The sequence below is a fragment of the Caretta caretta genome, chromosome 3 (assembly GCF_965140235.1).
Source record: "Caretta caretta isolate rCarCar2 chromosome 3, rCarCar1.hap1, whole genome shotgun sequence".
NCBI lineage: Eukaryota > Metazoa > Chordata > Testudines > Cheloniidae > Caretta > Caretta caretta.
This window is the reverse complement of record NC_134208.1, coordinates 112584031-112601699: the sequence shown is the minus strand read 5'-3', so window position 1 is coordinate 112601699 and position 17669 is coordinate 112584031. Positions and strand designations below refer to the sequence as shown.

At 40.4% G+C, this 17669-nt stretch overlaps 1 protein-coding gene across 6 annotated transcripts in view; it reads right to left on the bottom strand.

The window, feature by feature from the left end:
* The window catches only part of STXBP5 (syntaxin binding protein 5), a 179190-nt gene that overhangs the window by 60364 nt on the left and 101157 nt on the right, over positions 1-17669 (bottom strand). For all 6 annotated transcript variants that reach the window (XM_048844300.2, XM_048844299.2, XM_048844302.2 and 3 more), the window contains 7 exons: positions 12034-12188; positions 9987-10059; positions 7561-7708; positions 7411-7478; positions 4588-4628; positions 2682-2902; positions 1508-1686 (listed from right to left, as the gene is read on the bottom strand). In XM_048844300.2, the coding sequence (XP_048700257.1) occupies positions 1508-1686; positions 2682-2902; positions 4588-4628; positions 7411-7478; positions 7561-7708; positions 9987-10059; positions 12034-12188 (885 nt within the window). The remainder of the gene's footprint in view (positions 1-1507; positions 1687-2681; positions 2903-4587; positions 4629-7410; positions 7479-7560; positions 7709-9986; positions 10060-12033; positions 12189-17669) is intronic.

The window sequence follows — 17669 nt, the reverse complement described above, 5'->3', positions numbered from 1 at the left end:
GCCGTCCCTTCTAACCCTATAATTTTAAGTGGCCTGTTAACACCTCTCAAGTCATGGCAGTGAAAAGGAGGGGGGAAGGCAGCTGTGGGGGAGGGTTAGTGGGTTATAGATTTTTGTAATGAGCCATAAATCTGTGTCTTTACCAAGTCCATGATTTTTCATATCTAGCAAAGTTATGAATTTAAGCTCCAGGCTCATCTTTTGAAGGTGTCGTGCAGATTTCCTTAGAGAACAATTGAAGTTTTTGTGCAGATTTCCTTTGAGGATGAGGACTGAGAGGTCAGATATAAAGCGATTGCTGTGTGAAAAGTGTTCACCCAGAAGTGATATGGTGTTTTTGTCTTATTTTTGTGTGTGAGTTCAATCAAGAGAATAGTGATTGTCTGGTTTCAGTCCCATATTTGTTCTTGGGGCATGCAGTGCACTAGCTGAGGAACATCACATGTTATGCTAGGCATTGGTAGGAACAATGGATCTTGAAAGGTGTCTTGTCAGGAGTATGACCATCATAGCTGTGGAGATATGACTGCATCTGTTGTTCTGGCAGGATCAAGTGCTACTTTAAGTTCATATGCGGGTGAAACCAGACAGACAATCACTATGCTCTCGAATGAACTCGCATAAAAAAATCATGTTTGTTACAGTATTTACAATTAACCGATGGAACAGATGATACATCTATGATCACTTCTAATGTCAGAAAACAGATCTGAAAAGTTCCATTAGAACAGGTCATCTATTCCATCCTTCAGACCAATGTTTCCCAAAGTTTGCGTCACAACACCTAGCGGGGCTTGAAGAGCATGTGGTGTGTGTGCGTGAGCGAGTGTGTGCAAAAAAGAGGTCTCAGTTGTTCTCCAGAGTCTCAGACTTATTTGTATCCAGTTTAAACTAATTAGTATGGTTGCAAATAAAAATTTTAAAAACATGAACCAAGTGTAACCAATGTAGACATGTCTCCCTGAGGCTGCAGAGAGCCTTAGATAACAATTCTGTGGTGTGAACAGCCCCATTCATTTCAATGGATGTGAAATCAGCTACCATGATACCGGTGTCAACACTTAACTATTTTCTCATCAAAACATTTTAGAAAGGAGAGCACGTATATTATGATTTATATCAGCATTTCCTTAAGTGTGGAGCATGGCCACTGAGGGGGCATTAAAGACTAACTAGGAACAGGGTATGTAAAATTACGATAGGTACTCTTAAACAACAGATGGCAAGGTTTCTGTATATGTGCATATGTGCATGGAGGGTGGGGTATTCTTGTGCTCTTGATAGGTTTCAGATTCCTGAAATGGGGCTCAACTTTCACAAGCTTGCAAAATGTTGCCTTCGTCAGTATAGGATTGTCCAAAGGCTATGATAGATTTTCTGTCGCAATATGAATCCACACAAGCACTTATGTCAGTATAGTCTTATCAAGTTTATGATCAATGAAAAGAAGAAGATACAATATTATAAACAAAAGTGCACCATAAACTTTCCATGTTCTTACACTTACTTTAAACATGGGACATTATCACGGAGCCCATCAGATGAGCTGCTGCTCGTAGATGGATGTGACTGGGGGGCAATGGACTGAGGATTGGAACCTGTGCCTGGAGTTGGCAACGGTGGCGCTTGCTCACCATCTGGAGAGTCTATGTCATTTATTTCATACAACAGCCGTACTTCAAGCATCTGTAAATTAAACCAAAGCAAAAGCAACAATAAAATACACTATCTTTCTTCTTGATGAAAACCACTCTCCTTTGATTCCCACATTTGCCTCTTGAAAGCCACAGAAATGTATATGTGAATTAAGCAAAGTGCTAATAAAAACTCAAATGGACAATCAGTATGTCAGGCCAGCTTTTGTACAGAAAAGCAGTTCAAAAATATCATCACTTTTTGCAGCTCTTTGCTGAACAAAAATGAAATACTACATATATAAGGGCCAAGGCTCAGATTTTTAAAGATATTTAGGTGTTGCTGCACTCAGTGTCATAATGCCTAACTGATTTGCCTAAATCTCATTTTCAGAAGGGATTTAGGTACTTGGAAGCCAAAATCCCTTAACAGTCCATGGGATTTTGACTCTTAGGTGCCTAAATCCCCTAACAGATTTAGGCTCCTAAATCAGCTAGGCATTGTGACACTGAACTTGCAGCAACACCTAAATACCTTTAAAAGTCAGGGCCTATGAACGGGGGAGGTTCAGAGTGGAATAAAAGAGGTGTTTGAATGGCGAGTGTTCTATTGCCAGATCCCCTTGAGAATACTTTGTCTCCTGATCTCACCCAAAGCAGTGGTTCAGGGATTGAAATTTGACCTTTGATGCAGCTTGGGCTTGATCCATCAATTGCTTTTTAAATTAGAACCAAAACCTTTAACCTAGAACCTGACTAGCAACTGGTAGAGGAATGCTTAAGTGCCAATGAAGTTAAAGTTAAGCAGGTGCTTTAGTGGTTTGCTGAATTGGGCCTATTAACAACACACATCCAACTCCTATAGAAAGATATAAATAGGGTAGTAAAACTTTTATTCAGTTTTTTTTTTTGCAAGAAGCTGCTCCTAGTTTTGAAGATCTCCTACCTATGAAAATTTAACCAACAGGATGAATCATGATAAAAATCCAAATCAATATATTTCTACTACAGCCGAAATCCATACAATTAAAAAAGTGATAGTATTACCGGAATGACTTCTGTTGTCACTTCCTGTTTGCTGAACCTGTAAATAATGACATGTGCAGAAACTCCTGCTATGCACAGCATCCTACTTTCTGGACACCATGAGATGATCTGAATGGCATATGGATCTTCATCTACTATATCTGTGTTTGGCCTGTCATCCTTACTTCGTGATTTTTCAAATACTTTAGCTGTTTTAAGCTTGTAAAGTACTTGCAGTGTTACTAGGAATAAATAAGAATATACAACAAAGTTAGTTTTCAATTTAAACAGATATCTTTCTCGAATTCATTTCTCCTTTTTGTCGCCGTTTTCCCTTTACAAAGGTTCCCAAACAATTTTCAGCAAGAGGGATGCATAGAAGCAGGGTTACACAGTGTTAACATTCTCAGTTCTTTCATGAAAATATATCCACATTTAGACATTTAAAAAGGAAAAAGCCCTTAGAACTTCATTAAACTCGGCTAAAATCAGTTAATTTTTCCTAGAAAGAAATCAGGTGAAGATGGAAGAGTTACAAAACAGGATATCCATGCAGCAAAAAATGTAGTACTCCTAACAACATATAAAGGATAAACAACTTCCTTTTGAGCTGTGCTTGAATACCAATGACACAACATGACCCTAAATGTGTGTATGTACTTATTTGCATACTAGTGTCAACAATGCTCTTCTAATTCAAAACTGTATCAGAAATAGTTTACTTTCTAACCTTAGGACCACTGAATTATTTGGATGCATTTATGGATGCACTTAATTCATTTCTGTGCTTTGCTAGCAAGAATTGTGGGAAACAACTATTTCTAGCTGCTATTATTTATCATGAACTTATATTTTATAAATATACACTTGTTACTTTTTGCATTAGAAAGAACAAAATATAGATCGGGGTCGGCAACCTGCGGTACGCGTGCCAAAAGCGGCACACGAGCTGATTTTTAGTGGCACTCTGCTGCCAGCCAGGGTCCCGGCCACCGGCCCCACTCAGCCCGCTGCCGGCCTGGATGGATGGAACCCCAGGCCGGCAGTGGGCTGAACGGGGCCGGCGGCCGGGACCCCAGCTGGCAGGGGCAGGCGGACAGAACCCCAGACTGGCAGCAGGCTGAGCAGCTCAGTGCGCTGCCAGTCTGGAGTTTCATCTTCCGCCCATGCTGCTCGTCTGGGGTTCTGTCCACCAGCCCCTGCCAGCCAGAGTCCCTTCTGCTGGCCCCACTCAGCGTGCTGCCGGCTCAGGTTTCCGTCCATCCAGGCCAGCAGCAGGATGAGCGGGGCCGGCAGCCAGGACCCCAGACTGGCAGCGCGGGCGGCAGACAGAACCCCAGACCGGCAGCAGGCTGAGCCACTCAGCCCGCTGCCGGTCTGGGGTTCCATCTGCCGGCCCCTGCCAAGTGGGGTCCCAGCCGTCGGCACTGCTCAGCCCGCTGCCAGTCTGGGGTTCCGTCGGGGGGCCCTGTAAACGTAAAATTTATTACTGGCATGCGAAACCTTAAATTAATGAAGACTTGGCACACTACTTCTCAAAGGTTGCCGACCCCTGATATAGATAGAGATGCCTCACTAAAATTCCACTGTTTTCCTGCCCTTCTCCTCTCTTATACCTATGTGCCAATAGAGGAGAACTCCAGGAAAATAAGACAGAGGTTTTAAGAATGTCAAATTTCCCATTCCCAGCCTGCTCCAATAATTAGTTTTCTTTTGGGGAGTAAAAATCAAACACTAAACTATTAAAAAAAAAATTAATAGACCCAAGTTAAGTCTATTACAATTCAAAGATTAACATAAGGCACTGACAGTGTGTGAAGCAGATAACATGAGGACAGCTTGCCAGCAATTATACAGCAGAAGCATGCAAGTTTAGGGAACTCTTCGGCTGTCTGAGTAAGTTACGATAATTATTCAAAATACTTACTTGCAGAGGCATCCCAAAACTTGATTGACCCATCAGCATGCCTATGAAATAAAAAAAAAACATTAAAAAACATGTTCTTGGAAAAAATAAGGGGGTTAGCAATGAGTAGGGAAGATTTAGACTAGATTACATTAATGATTTAGCATAAACCACAGAGCTATCATATTCTGATTAGCATTATGCCTCTGTTGCACTACCAGTAGGTACGATGGCAAAGAAGTGCTTAGTGATTTCAGGTGCCTCAATTTCTGGTACACAGCTGGAGACATTTTAAGAGTTCTGAATTTTTCTAAGAGAGTTGTGTGCCCAAATCAATTCAAGTTCAATAGGGATTAGGCACAGGCATCTAATTTGTTTAGGCCCCTCTGAAAATGTCCATCACAGACTAATAGGGAGACACGGTAGATGAAGTAGTACCTTTTACTGAACCAAGCTCGAAAGCTTGTCTTTTTCAGCAACAGGAAGTTGATCCAATAAAACATATTACCTCACCCACCTTGTCTCTCTAATATGCTGGGACCAGCATGTTCTACAGAAGCATTGCATAAAGTCACAGACTCAGATCTTCTAAGCAGGGACAGCATCCTTCTGAATTTCTGTGCAATGCCTAGCTCAATGGGTTCCTAATTCTGATTGGTGTGTTTGGGTGCTAAAGAAATATACAATAATAAATGTTTTGTTCTGCTCACGTTCTTCCAATGCTGTCCTGCCTGGTCTTTCAGAATCCCTTTTGACTGTTTTTCCTGCTACTCCTTTAGAGTGGAGTTGTTGGGACTCATTTAAAAGAAAAAGACTGACAGGTTGGTAATCCTTTGATTACTGAACTCAACAGCTATCTAAACATGAACATATATTTAAAAGCAGTGTTTCAAGGAAGCCTATGACGTAAATTAAAATAGTTTAAACATTATCAAAGAGTTGTAAATAGCAAAGGAAAATATATCTAAGAATTAGTGACAACAAGCGAATGCAATATATTTGAGGGTGGCAGCTTATTCTAGTGGATACACCTCCTGACTGGAATTATAATATTATAGTTATAATTATAACAATAGTTATGCACGAGATCAGGTTAGCTAGGGAGGTTGTGGAATCCCTGTTGGAGGTTTTTAAGATCAAGTTAGACAAACACTTCTCAGGGATGGTCTATGTATGCTTGGTCCTGCCTTAGCATGAGGGGATGGACTAGATGACATGTGGCATCTTCCACCCTACAATTCAATGATTCTGTTATTGTAACAATGATGGATACTACAGACAAGAAAGTACAATGAAGGAATCCAGGAAGAAAAAGTGTATTTTTTTTGCAAAGAGCATAAGTAACTGTTGTTTCTAGAAATATTATGTAATATGCAACAATATATCAGGTATTTTAGTAATTGGCTACAAATTATCTGACAATGAGATGAGAATCTCCCACAAAAGCAAGTTGGTATCAAAGACTCTGCTTCCATCCTGCTTTTGCATGAGGCTATGGTTCTCTTTTCAACATATAGACAGGTTTCAGAGTAACAGCCGTGTTAGTCTGTATTCGCAAAAAGAAAAGGAGTACTTGTGGCACCTTAGAGACTAACAAATTTATTTGAGCATAAGCTTTCGTGAGCTACAGCTTACTTCATCGGATGCATACTGTGGAAACTGCAGAAGACATTATATACACAGAGACCATGAAACAATACCTCCTCCCACCCCACTCTCTTGCTGGTAATAGCTTATCTAAAGCGATCACTCTCCTTACAATGACAGGTTTCAGAGGAACAGCCGTGTTAGTCTGTATTCGCAAAAAGAAAAGGAGTACTTGTGGCACCTTAGAGACTAACCAATTTATTTGAGCATGAGCTTTCGTGAGCTACAGCTCTGAGCTGTAGCTCACGAAAGCTCATGCTCAAATAAATTGGTTAGTCTCTAAGGTGCCACAAGTACTCCTTTTCTTTCTCCTTACAATGTGTATGATAATCAAGTTGGGCCATTTCCAGCACAAATCCAGGTTCTCACCCTCCGCGCCCCCCCCCCCCACACCCACACAAACTCACTCTCCTGCTGGTAATAGCTTATCTAAAGTGACCATTCTCCTTACAATGTGTATGAAAATCAAGGTGGGCCATTTCCAGCACAAATCCAGGTTCTCACCCCCCCCAACACACACAAACTCACTCTTCTGCTGGATTTGTGCTGGAAATGGCCCACCTTGATTATCATGCACATTGTAGGGAGAGTGGTCACTTTGGATAAGCTATTACCAGCAGGAGAGTGAGTTTGGGGGGGGGGGGTGAGAAAACCTGGATTTGTGCTGGAAATGGCCCAACTTGATTATCATACACATTGTAAGGAGAGTGATCACTTTAGATAAGCAATTACCAGCAGGAGAGTGGGGTGGGAGGAGGTATTGTTTCATGGTCTCTGTGTATATAATGTCTTCTGCAGTTTCCACATTATGCATCCGATGAAGCGAGCTGTAGCTCATGAAAGCTTATGCTCAAATAAATTGGTTAGTCTCTAAGGTGCCACAAGTACTCCTTTTCTTTTTTCAACATATAGTTGCCCTCACTTTGTTTTAACTCCAAACACTTTGATAGGGTTGCACAGACAGAATATCATCACCCAGTGTACGTAATAGATACATATTAACCGTATGTTTTCAATGTGTTATTCAAAAGCTATTACTTGTAGGGTGTTTTTAAGATAATGAGTTTTCTGTACATTCCATTAATTATTCACCCCTCCCATACAAATTATTTTGTTTTCTATAGGTTATGTGAATATGAACTATAAAAATGCACTCTACTTATTTTGAGTAAGTTAGTATACTCTCTTATCACTTACCCTGTAATAATTATCTCTGGGTAGCTCTGAGTGACCGAACCCCAGTTGCCTCCACTGATAGGCCATTCCTAGAAGGTTAATAATAACAGATTGAAATAAATGACACTTTACACTGGCATTATCAAATAAGTATATGCACCCTATACCTACCTTTTTACTGTAACCTTGACGTTTCTGTCGAGCCCCAACTGAATAAAGTGCAGGAATGAGGTCCACAGGACAATCAGCAAAATATTCACAACAGGTAACAGGAGATTCATGTATATTCAAAGGATAGGGATTCTCAAATATAGGATACCTTTATTGGAGAAAAGGGAAAAAATGTTAATCCAACAAAAGAGAAGTGGTCAATTTGATCAAGAATACACATGAAGCACTGAAGCCTGTCAATTTACTTAAAAAATATTTGTATAATTTTACTATCTGCCAAGTAAGTTAAAGAAATAGTGCAGATTGGATTGTCCGCTTCTTAGGGCAGGAACCATGCCTTCTTGTCTGTCTAAAAAGTATTTAGCACACACTGGGTAGCATTATGCATAAACAACAAATAATAAATATGCCTATAGCGCAAAACAATTAAATGCAGCTACTGCACTCTGCAAAGGTTGCTCGCTCAGCTGATGAAGATGTTGATAAGATATTATCCTTGTAATGTAAGTTTTTTAAATTGTCACTGTAGAGACTACTTCTTAATGGTTCTGTAGCAAAAGAAATGAAAAAGTAAGTTACTGAGCTCTAGTTCTTGTGCTCCGCAGATAAAAGTTGATTTCTGACTCTTGGGTCTATGCTTTCAGGAGGTAGGTATGAAGCCTCAACTTTCCTTTTTTAAAATCTTGCTCTCTTTTCAGTCAGGTATCTTAGACTGCCTCACTCTCCCTTCATTACCTAGCAGGTTTTGCCCAATTTCTCTAAATAAATAGACACACACGAATCAATTCCCCTAAATAAAGAAAATTATTTCAACATGTGGACTAAGGATGCTGACTTTAAGATTAGGGTTGCCAGGTGACCTGGTGGCTCCAGTCAGCACTGCTGACTGGGCCGTTAAAAGTCTGGTTGGTGGCACAGCAGGGCTAAGGGAGGCTCCCTGTCTGCCGTGGCTCAGCATGGCTCCCGGAAGTTGCGGCTTGTCCTCCCTCCAGCTTCTAGTGTAGGGGCAGCCAGAGGGCTCCATGCGCTGCCCCCATCCCAAGCACCAGCTTTGCAGCTCCCACTGGCCAGGAACTGTGGCCATTGGGAACTTCGGGGACGGCCTGCGGACGGGGTAGTGGGCAGAGCCGCCTGGCCGCACCTCCATGTAGGAGCCAAAGGGGTGGACATGTGGCTGCTTCCAGGAGCTACTTGAGGTAAGGGTTGCTGAGAGCCTGTACCCCTGACCCCTTCCAGTGCCTCAACCCCCTACCCTCCCGCCCTCCAAACCACTTGTTCCCAACCTGGAGCACAATCCTACACCCCAAACCCTTCACGCCCACCCCAGAGTCTGCAGCCCCAACTGGAGCCCTCACTGCCCCCGAACAACCCAACCCCCTGCCTCAGCCCAGAGCCTCCTCCCGCACTCCAAACCCCTAGCCCAAGCCCAGAGCCCCCTCACACACTCTGAACACCTCATTTCTGGCCCCACTCCAGAACCTGCACCGCCAGTCTGGAGCCCCCTCCCCTACTCCAAACCTCTTGGCTCCACCCCCCAGCTTGGAACCCCCTCCTACACCCCAAAACCCTCATCCCTGGCCCCACCCCAGAGCCTGCACCCCCAGCCGGAGTCCTCATCCCCTTCCGCACTCCAACCCCCTGAGCCAACCTGGTGAAAATGAGCGAGTGAGTGAGGGTGGGGAGAGTGAGTGACAGAGGGAGGCAGGGATGGAGTGAGCAGGGGGTGAGGCCTCAGAGGAGGGGCGGGGCAGGGCAAGGGTGTTCAGTTTTGTGCGAGTAGAAAGCTGGCAACCCTACTTAAGATAACTATTAATATTAATTATTTGTATTACTATAGCACATAGATGGACCAGGACTCTGGTTTGCTAGACATTATACAAAAACAGAACAAAAAGGCAATCCTTGTCCAAAGAGTTTACAATCTTAGCAAAATACTAACATTCTATCAGACTACTGGCTGCTAGGTGCAGGGCATCAAAGAACTTTCTCCAGATGGGCTTAGCATGAATGAAATCACTAAAAGTTCTCTCTTATTAGCTGGAAGACAATAAACTTGGCAGAAATAGAACAATAATTACTCAATTATAAATGTATGCCATGTTACACTTGCCTGCCAGAGAGTAGGTCATACTCATAAGTTCTTTGTGATTATAAAAATATGGAAGTAGAAATTTTTTAAATAAAATCTAGTCCTTAAAACCAAACTGTAGAACAGAAAATTAGATGCTCTTTAAAAAGGATTTGTTTGTCAAGAGTCCATTGGGAGTTTTAGTAAGGCAATAATCTCAAACATAGTTCCAGTAAGTGCCATTAAAAATTATTTTCATTTGCAAGTGGAGCATTGATAGGTGACATCAAATGGATACACAGCGGCCAGCCTTTAAGTAGACACTGCATATACCCGGCATTACACCCTAGATTCTTACCCGTTTTGTGCAAGGTCTATAACTACTAAATCCTTTTCTAGAAGAACTACCACAGCATATGGTTCCTGAAAATCTAAAAACAGACAGAAAGGTTACATATTAGTCATTTTAGTTCTCCTAACATATAGTCTCAGCAGTCCACATTGCAGGAGATTGCGTACCACACACTTTACTAGCCATAAGCAGTAACACCATTAGAGCATGCACAGGTATTCACAAATCTGTATGTTCAAAATTGAGGTTGTAAAGACCTCATCCACCTATCTTCATTTCCTCTCCCTCTCAATTAAATCCATTTCAGAACACTGAGAAAAGGAAGGCGTTTTGATCTGCAAAAGCAATATTTTCAGAGAACGCCAGTTACTAACAGTAACATTATTTCCCCTCACGGAATTGATTCTTTGGATCTTCACTGTGTGAGATTAAGAAACAGTAAGTGACCTAATTTACAAAAGGAATTGAAGACTGTTCATCTGAAAGGAGCACCAGTGTGGAACCAGAATCTGGAGCATTAAAAGGCAATTCCAGAATTTTAACCTGGAGTAGGCCAGACATCCTGAACCACGAATGCCTGCAAACTAGGATTTCTGTGGAGAGCAATTGAACCACAATATTGTAAGTGTGCAATACTTGTTTGGACAGATCTTGTTCTTCCTGGTTGGTCAACTGCACCTCTATCCTTTCAGCCTTTGGCAAAAAGTTTACAGGTAAGACTGAGTGAATAAGATGCAAGTCCCACCACCAAGACATTGAAAATACTGGTCTGCTACAAATATATTGCTAGTACAAAAAGTACTCTTAAATGAACCTTGCTGTGTCTCAATGTCCACCATTGGGACTTCCGAGGTACACCTATACCCAAATTTATGGCTAAGAGTTCACAGTAGTTCAGTATCAGCCTACCACAACTCCAAATCCTCATCCAGTAATAACTATACTAACAGCTATTTTTATTTAATTAATTAACTAACAAACAAACAACAAGATGAGGAAAACAGAAATGAACCAGCAAGTTCAGTGGTTGCTCCAGCTAATGGAAATAGAGGCACTACAGAAGGATATGTGACAGGGGTCTTTTGTAACCATAGTTTAAAACATTTACATCTGTGGATGACGGACAAACACTGAAGGTTTTACTGCTTTGAACAACTCTGGGTCTTGAGACATGGCAGGTGACTTCTTAGAGTGGGGATGTGCACAAACTTTTCTCCCTTATGAAATTTCATTTCTTTTTCCAATTGCAAGCCCCGGAACAGTCACAAAAATAATGTAATGCTTTCATTTAAAACATCAGTTTGAATATATTGCTGACGTGCTTCAACAACTCATTTTTACAGTGATCTCTATTCTGAGCATGTGATATAATATCTAACATTTCAACACTGAAAATTTACCTATTAGATGTACTGACATTCTAATGATCTCCAAAAGGTATTTCTTCAATGGGCACACTGCATTTCTGACAGACAATAAAGAGATGTATTCTAATGGCCTGAGCACAGAACATAGTACTAGAAACCAATTTCTAATCCCAGAAGAAACACTGTGCTCTCTCTGTCAATTGGGGTAAACTACTTAATCTCTGATGGAGGTTGCCTGCCTGTAAAACATGGATAACTTACATACCAACCTCACAGGAATGTTACAATAATTAGTAAATATTTACACAATCACTGTAGATTAAAAGGCCTGGGTAAGTGCTAATCATTAATAATATTATTTATAACTGTCTTTGCATTGTATTTTATAAATGCTTGTATGCATGCACATTTTAATAAATTGTATTATTTTTAAAAGGAGAAAAACACATGTAATTACTAATTCTTTTTCAGAACATTATAATTGATGTTGGGGTTTATTATGAAACCTATTTCACCTTTAAAAGAATGCTGAAACAAAACTTGACAGACAATAGCTACAACAGATGATATTGGTCCAGTCCTGTCCCTCACAGAGATATAATAGTGAGGCAGAAGCAGTAAGGAGTATTCTGGCAGAGTAAAGATACAAAGAGAATGGGTAAAAGTATAACCTTTACAGAACCTACCATTAGGGTATGGAGTTTCACAGAGGGTTAGAAAATCAACAACAGAATAATCCATTTCTAGCACAGCAGTGCTTTTCCCATGCATGACTGTTAAACAGGGTCTTCTTCCCACAGTATCATATGATAAGCCTCCCGACAGAATGATGAAAGGCTCCCTGGAAATAAAACAGGCATTTATGACTATGAAAGGTATACTGAAAAGGAAAGTGTGATCCGTTTTCCCACGGCCCCTTAATATGAGCTGAAGAGGACACAACTAATGGTAGATATATTTTGAGTGACTGGAAATAGCTATCCACACAGTGTGTACTCGGTCTGTAGCTTTGACTACTGATGGAGGTCAGAGTTAAGTGCTACAGCCTGAGCAACTGAAGGGGAATGGATTCTCAGAAACTAACATTTTTTTTGGTTTTGTTAACACGTACATAACTTTACTTCCTGACACAGGCTTGGGAAAAGAATTCTCTGCAAAAGACATTGTCTATGTCCTCTCAGTTAATGGCAGAGCCAGTTCAGATGTGCTGTCAAACATCCAGCTGCATGGACACCCCAAATCAGAGGATCCTCTCAGAGATGGGTTGAAATAGTACTATGATGTTTACTGCTTAAGTCTCCTTATTGTGCAATTTGGAGTATGAACTACTTTGTGCTTACAAAGCTCTGTGGTCATAATAGCTTGAGCCCTTTAGAGTAACAGGATGTCTCCTCTTTTATAACTGGCCCGCCTGATATACTTCACAGATGTCCCTTCTTTCCAGTTAACAAAAAACCTTTATCCAACGTACCTCTAAATCTCTACAAAAACTCACCTATTCTGAGTGCTTTATCTATTCTGCCCCATAGCACATCACATAAAGCTCGGAGATAGTATACGGATTTGGGTTAGGAATCAGAGACAAAGTTGCACATTGAATCTTATTAGCAGAGTTCAGGACCCTGATCCAATAGTTATGCAGGGAGCCCCAGATTTGCTAGAACCAGCACTGCTTGGGGGGGCTAAGAATACTTGCACTCCAGTTGTTTTTTTTTTAACTTGCCAGCAAAGACAAGACTTGATATTCTTAATATTTCCTCATAAGAACGGTCATGCTGGGTCAGACCAAAGGTCCATCTAACCCAGTATCCTGTCTTCCGACAGTGGCCAATGCCAGGTGCTCCATAGGGAATGAACAGAACAGGTAATCATCGAGTGATCCATCCTGTTGCCCATTCCCAGCTTCTGGCAAACAGACTACGGACACCATCCCTGCCTATCCTGGCTAAGAGCCATTGATGGACCTATCCTCCATGAACTTATCTATTTCTTTTTTGAAACCTGTTAAAAATTAAAAGTGTGGGACAGGAAATCAATTAACCAAAATTGCTGTGTTGGAAGTTAGGCTTAATTGGTGGACAAAATAATGAGCAAATGAGCTACTTTTTCTGAGGTCCTTAAAAAGACTTTGGGGAAGAAAAATCTAACCAACTGTTAGTTGAGAGATGAGTGAACCAGAAGAGGCAAGCTTCTCCATCAAGGCTGCATAACACACCCTCTCCTGGGATGTGAGGATTCACTGTGGCAGTTAGCCCTTTGTTGTCCTAATCCTGAGAGATGTCCAGATGAGATCAAAAGTCAGAGAAAGGAATCCAGAGGACACTGCCACCTTCACTGGCTCTGGCTAGATCCCAAACACCACCTGGGATGTAAGGCTTTGGTTCCTGCACCATCCCGCCTCCTTCCCTACTGTGTCATTTTCCTTCCCTACCTTATTTCTTCTCTTTCCTTTCTCTTTCCATTTATCTTCTGTTTAGTAAGAGTTCGGCTTAGCTAGTAAAGACTGTATATTTTGCAACACTACTGTGAACCTGTGACCAAAGAAGCAATTCAAGACAGTACCCTTAAACAGCCAGATGCAGGTACCAGTTTGCCAAGACTTGGAATGGCTGATTGGAATGTGTGCTGGGCCTGTTTCTCTCCAGCAGTGAGGCTGCAAGTCAATCAGCCACAGAGATGGAAGTTCAATTTTTGTTGCGCATTTCTTTCCCCTTTTGTGTAAGCTTCTCTTGCTTTGCTTTCTAGGAGTAGGATCAGACTTTAAGAGTAGCAACAGCATCAGCTCCAGCCCATCTCAACTAACTTCTCTTACCCCAAAAGGCCAGTTAACATATTTAATACCATCTAAAAAACTTGTTAGAAAAGAATTTTTCTTCCTTCCTCTACCAGCTAAAGGGAATAATATTGTGAAAATAAAAGCCTTGCTTCATACCTTACTTTTCAAAAGCTTTTCCCTCTTTTTCTGTATCTTTAATACATAGTTAAAAATTTTAATGATGTGTTTGCCATAGGACTAAGCAGGCTGAAGTTGCTGTATTCCAGTACCCAAAGCCTTTTATAACTGTTTAATGTTGTGCAGTGACAAAGTCACATTAACATCTTCAACTCTCTGGGCCCAGTTACTCCCTCAAAATTAACAAACAACAATCAAATCTCAAACCATATGATGTACTGCTGACCACCCCAGTGGTTAAAGACATTTTTCTCCCTTCCATATGGCACCATGTGTTGAACTGTGGAGCTAAGTGCTTTAAGTTTCCCTTCTTCCTAAATATCATATATGGAGAGCTCTCTGAGAGGCAGGTCCACGATACTGGACCTGAAATACTAATGGATCTAATGTAGTAGGGTGATGTTCCTAGCTTATATTCACAAAGTATTTCAAAGTACAGCAATATAATTTAATAAGAAGGAGTAAATATTTTTTTTTCCATTCTGTAGAATGGAAAAAGAACAGCAATGTTCTCATACAATTATGGAACATCAGGTGCTTAATGTAGGTGATAGAAGGTCAAAGAACTTCATTTTGAATGAAATGGAAATGGATTAATTGACTACACAGTAAGTGAATGTGCAAACTGTATTACTTGAGGCAAAGTTATACACACTACATTGAGATATTAGAGTAAATTACATTTACTGAACAGGCCAATGCTGGCAACAAAAAGTTTGTTACAAATAGAAAATAAAAATATTTAACATTTATTTTTTAATGTAATGCATGAACATTTTAGAGTGATTTTGAGAGTAAAAATCACAGATATTTAGGATTTTCAAACACAATGAGAACAATTTTTCCATTAGAAATGCTGTCAACTCTTTAACTTCAGCACAAGCTTTCCACCTGTCTCTGACGACAGAATATTGTCCAGCCATTCATAATTGAATGACACTAACACATTGTTAGGTATGCTAATCCATAAAAATACTGGCAACACTACTAATTTCAATTTTAGTTAATTTTTTATTGCTTCATTATAACAATTACGTAGGTGATTAAAAATCCGTTTGGTTGTTCCTTGTTATTCACTTCTTTAAAATAATATAGTTAATTCTTAACACAAATATGCAAAGTGGTCTTGAATTATAGAAATATAAAGTAAACCCATTTCTCCAATTGTTTTTATGATTTTTTTTTTATTTGAAGTGACACTATCAATTTAAAACTCACACTTTTTAAAAACTTATTGTGGACATCTAAGTTAACTATACTGTAAAAGATGACAAAAATATTTTACTATTTCTCAATTTGTTTTCTTGGTGTATTTGACAGTATAATGTTTAGCCTAGTTTCAATGTTTTACTTGTTTGGGCTTTTCACACAGCTACAGGAGAAAAATATTTTGAAGATAAAGTATGATTATAAAACCACAAAAATGGCAGCAAGACTTAAGAGGAAGTATATACCAGAAACTACTTGTAAGCTATTTCTTAAGTGGACATTTTAAATTTTTGAGTTGACAGTGTCTCTTTATTTAAAGGCCCACAACAAAAACTTGAGTATTGTAAAAACACTCAACTAAATAAATCTACTAATGCTGTCCTCAAGTTGATGATTCAGCTTTTGATGATTGTCTGATTATTTATTATAAAAATGAATTTTTGAAACAGAGGCAGCTCACCTGATCTAATTCTAGCCATAAATCAGTTTTATACTTATCTGGAGATGGTGTAACTATCACGTAAATTAAATTCCTACTGTTTAATTAACTTTTTATATGACTGAACAATACAAAGACAAATTAGTTCTGCTTCATGGAAAAACTGACCCCTTCCCCTTGGGAAAGCAGATTATGGACTTTCCATTAAATTACTGGAAAGTGTTTTCACCTATAGTACAATATTTTAAATTTTTACACACACACACGCACACACACAAACACACACACACACACAGTTTTTTCAAAGCAAATAAGCACAAGTTTACATTTCCTTCAATAAAATTGCAAGAGTGAAACATAGCTGAATACGTACCTAGGCAATGGGATACTTTTTGTTTCTTATTCAACCATCATCAAAATCAGCAGTAATTTTAACACTGGATACAATATATCCCCAGGAAACATTGAATCACAATAGCACATGAAAGCTTATGCTCAAATAAATTTGTTTGTCTCTAAGGTGCCACAAGTACTCCTTTTCTTTTTCCGGCTACAGACTAACATGGCTGCTACCCTGAAACCCGTCAATAGATTGTCAACACTTTCTTGAAGGAAGGGAGATTGATAGCTTCTCTTACTTCAATATGGCCACTGCTCAAGAAGCCATAGCTTGGATCCACAAAGAGAAAGGCATTGCAACATGAAACTTTTAGACACTCTGAAAAATCATTGAAATCCAAAAACCCTGGGTTAGGTGCCTAGGCTCCGTACACAATGCATAGGTAGAGATAGGCATCTGAAAATGGGATCCACAAAAACCAGCAAGCCAGGCAGGATGTTGTGTAGGTTAGTCAAAGAGATGCTGATGAGAGGAGTGTGTCCTAAATCCTGTGCCTCTCCCAGAGTTAGATACTTAAGTGAGAGCTGAAGGGAGGCACCTATCTTTGTTTGGGATCCACAGCCAGGAATCCTCTCTCTTGGAGGCAGACACCTATCCCCTTCTTGCAACAACAGCTTAGATGTCTGCCTCCCTTCGCACAAAACTGCCAGGGTGGGAATAGCTGACAGAAGTGGCCTCTTTTATAACCTTTAGCCCAGTGATTAGAGTACTCACCCAGGGTATGGGAGACCCCAGTTCAACTCCGCCTCTGCCTGATGAGGAAAAAGGATTTAAATAGGGGTTTCTCACCTCTCAAGTGAGTGCCCAAACCACCGGACTATGGAATATTTTGATATGGGTCTCTCTCAGTCTCTCCTGCTGAAGCCATTCCATTCTGTATTAAACAATTACATGCTAATTGGGCTAGAGACAGAGAGAGGATGCCTCTATAGTCCAGTTCTGAGCATGCCTAACGGATCAGGCCACACAGGTGAGATATCCCGCCTATCTTCACCTGGTTTGAAGATCGCACTGTGTCTTAGACATGAGATAGAGTCTGGACATCTGCCTGAGCTAGCAGCATACAGGACCAGAGGCAGAAACTATTACAGCAATAACTAGGGCCCTACCAAATTCACGGTCCATTTTGGTCAATTTCACTGTCATAGGATTTTAAAAATTATAAATTTCATGATTTCAGCTATTTAAATCTGAAATTTCACAGAGTGGAACTGTAGGGGTCCTGACTCAAAAAGGAGTTATCGGGTGGTTGCAAGGTTATTGTAGGGGGGGTTACAGTTCTACTACTCTTACTTCTGCACTGCTGCAGGCAGCGGCACAG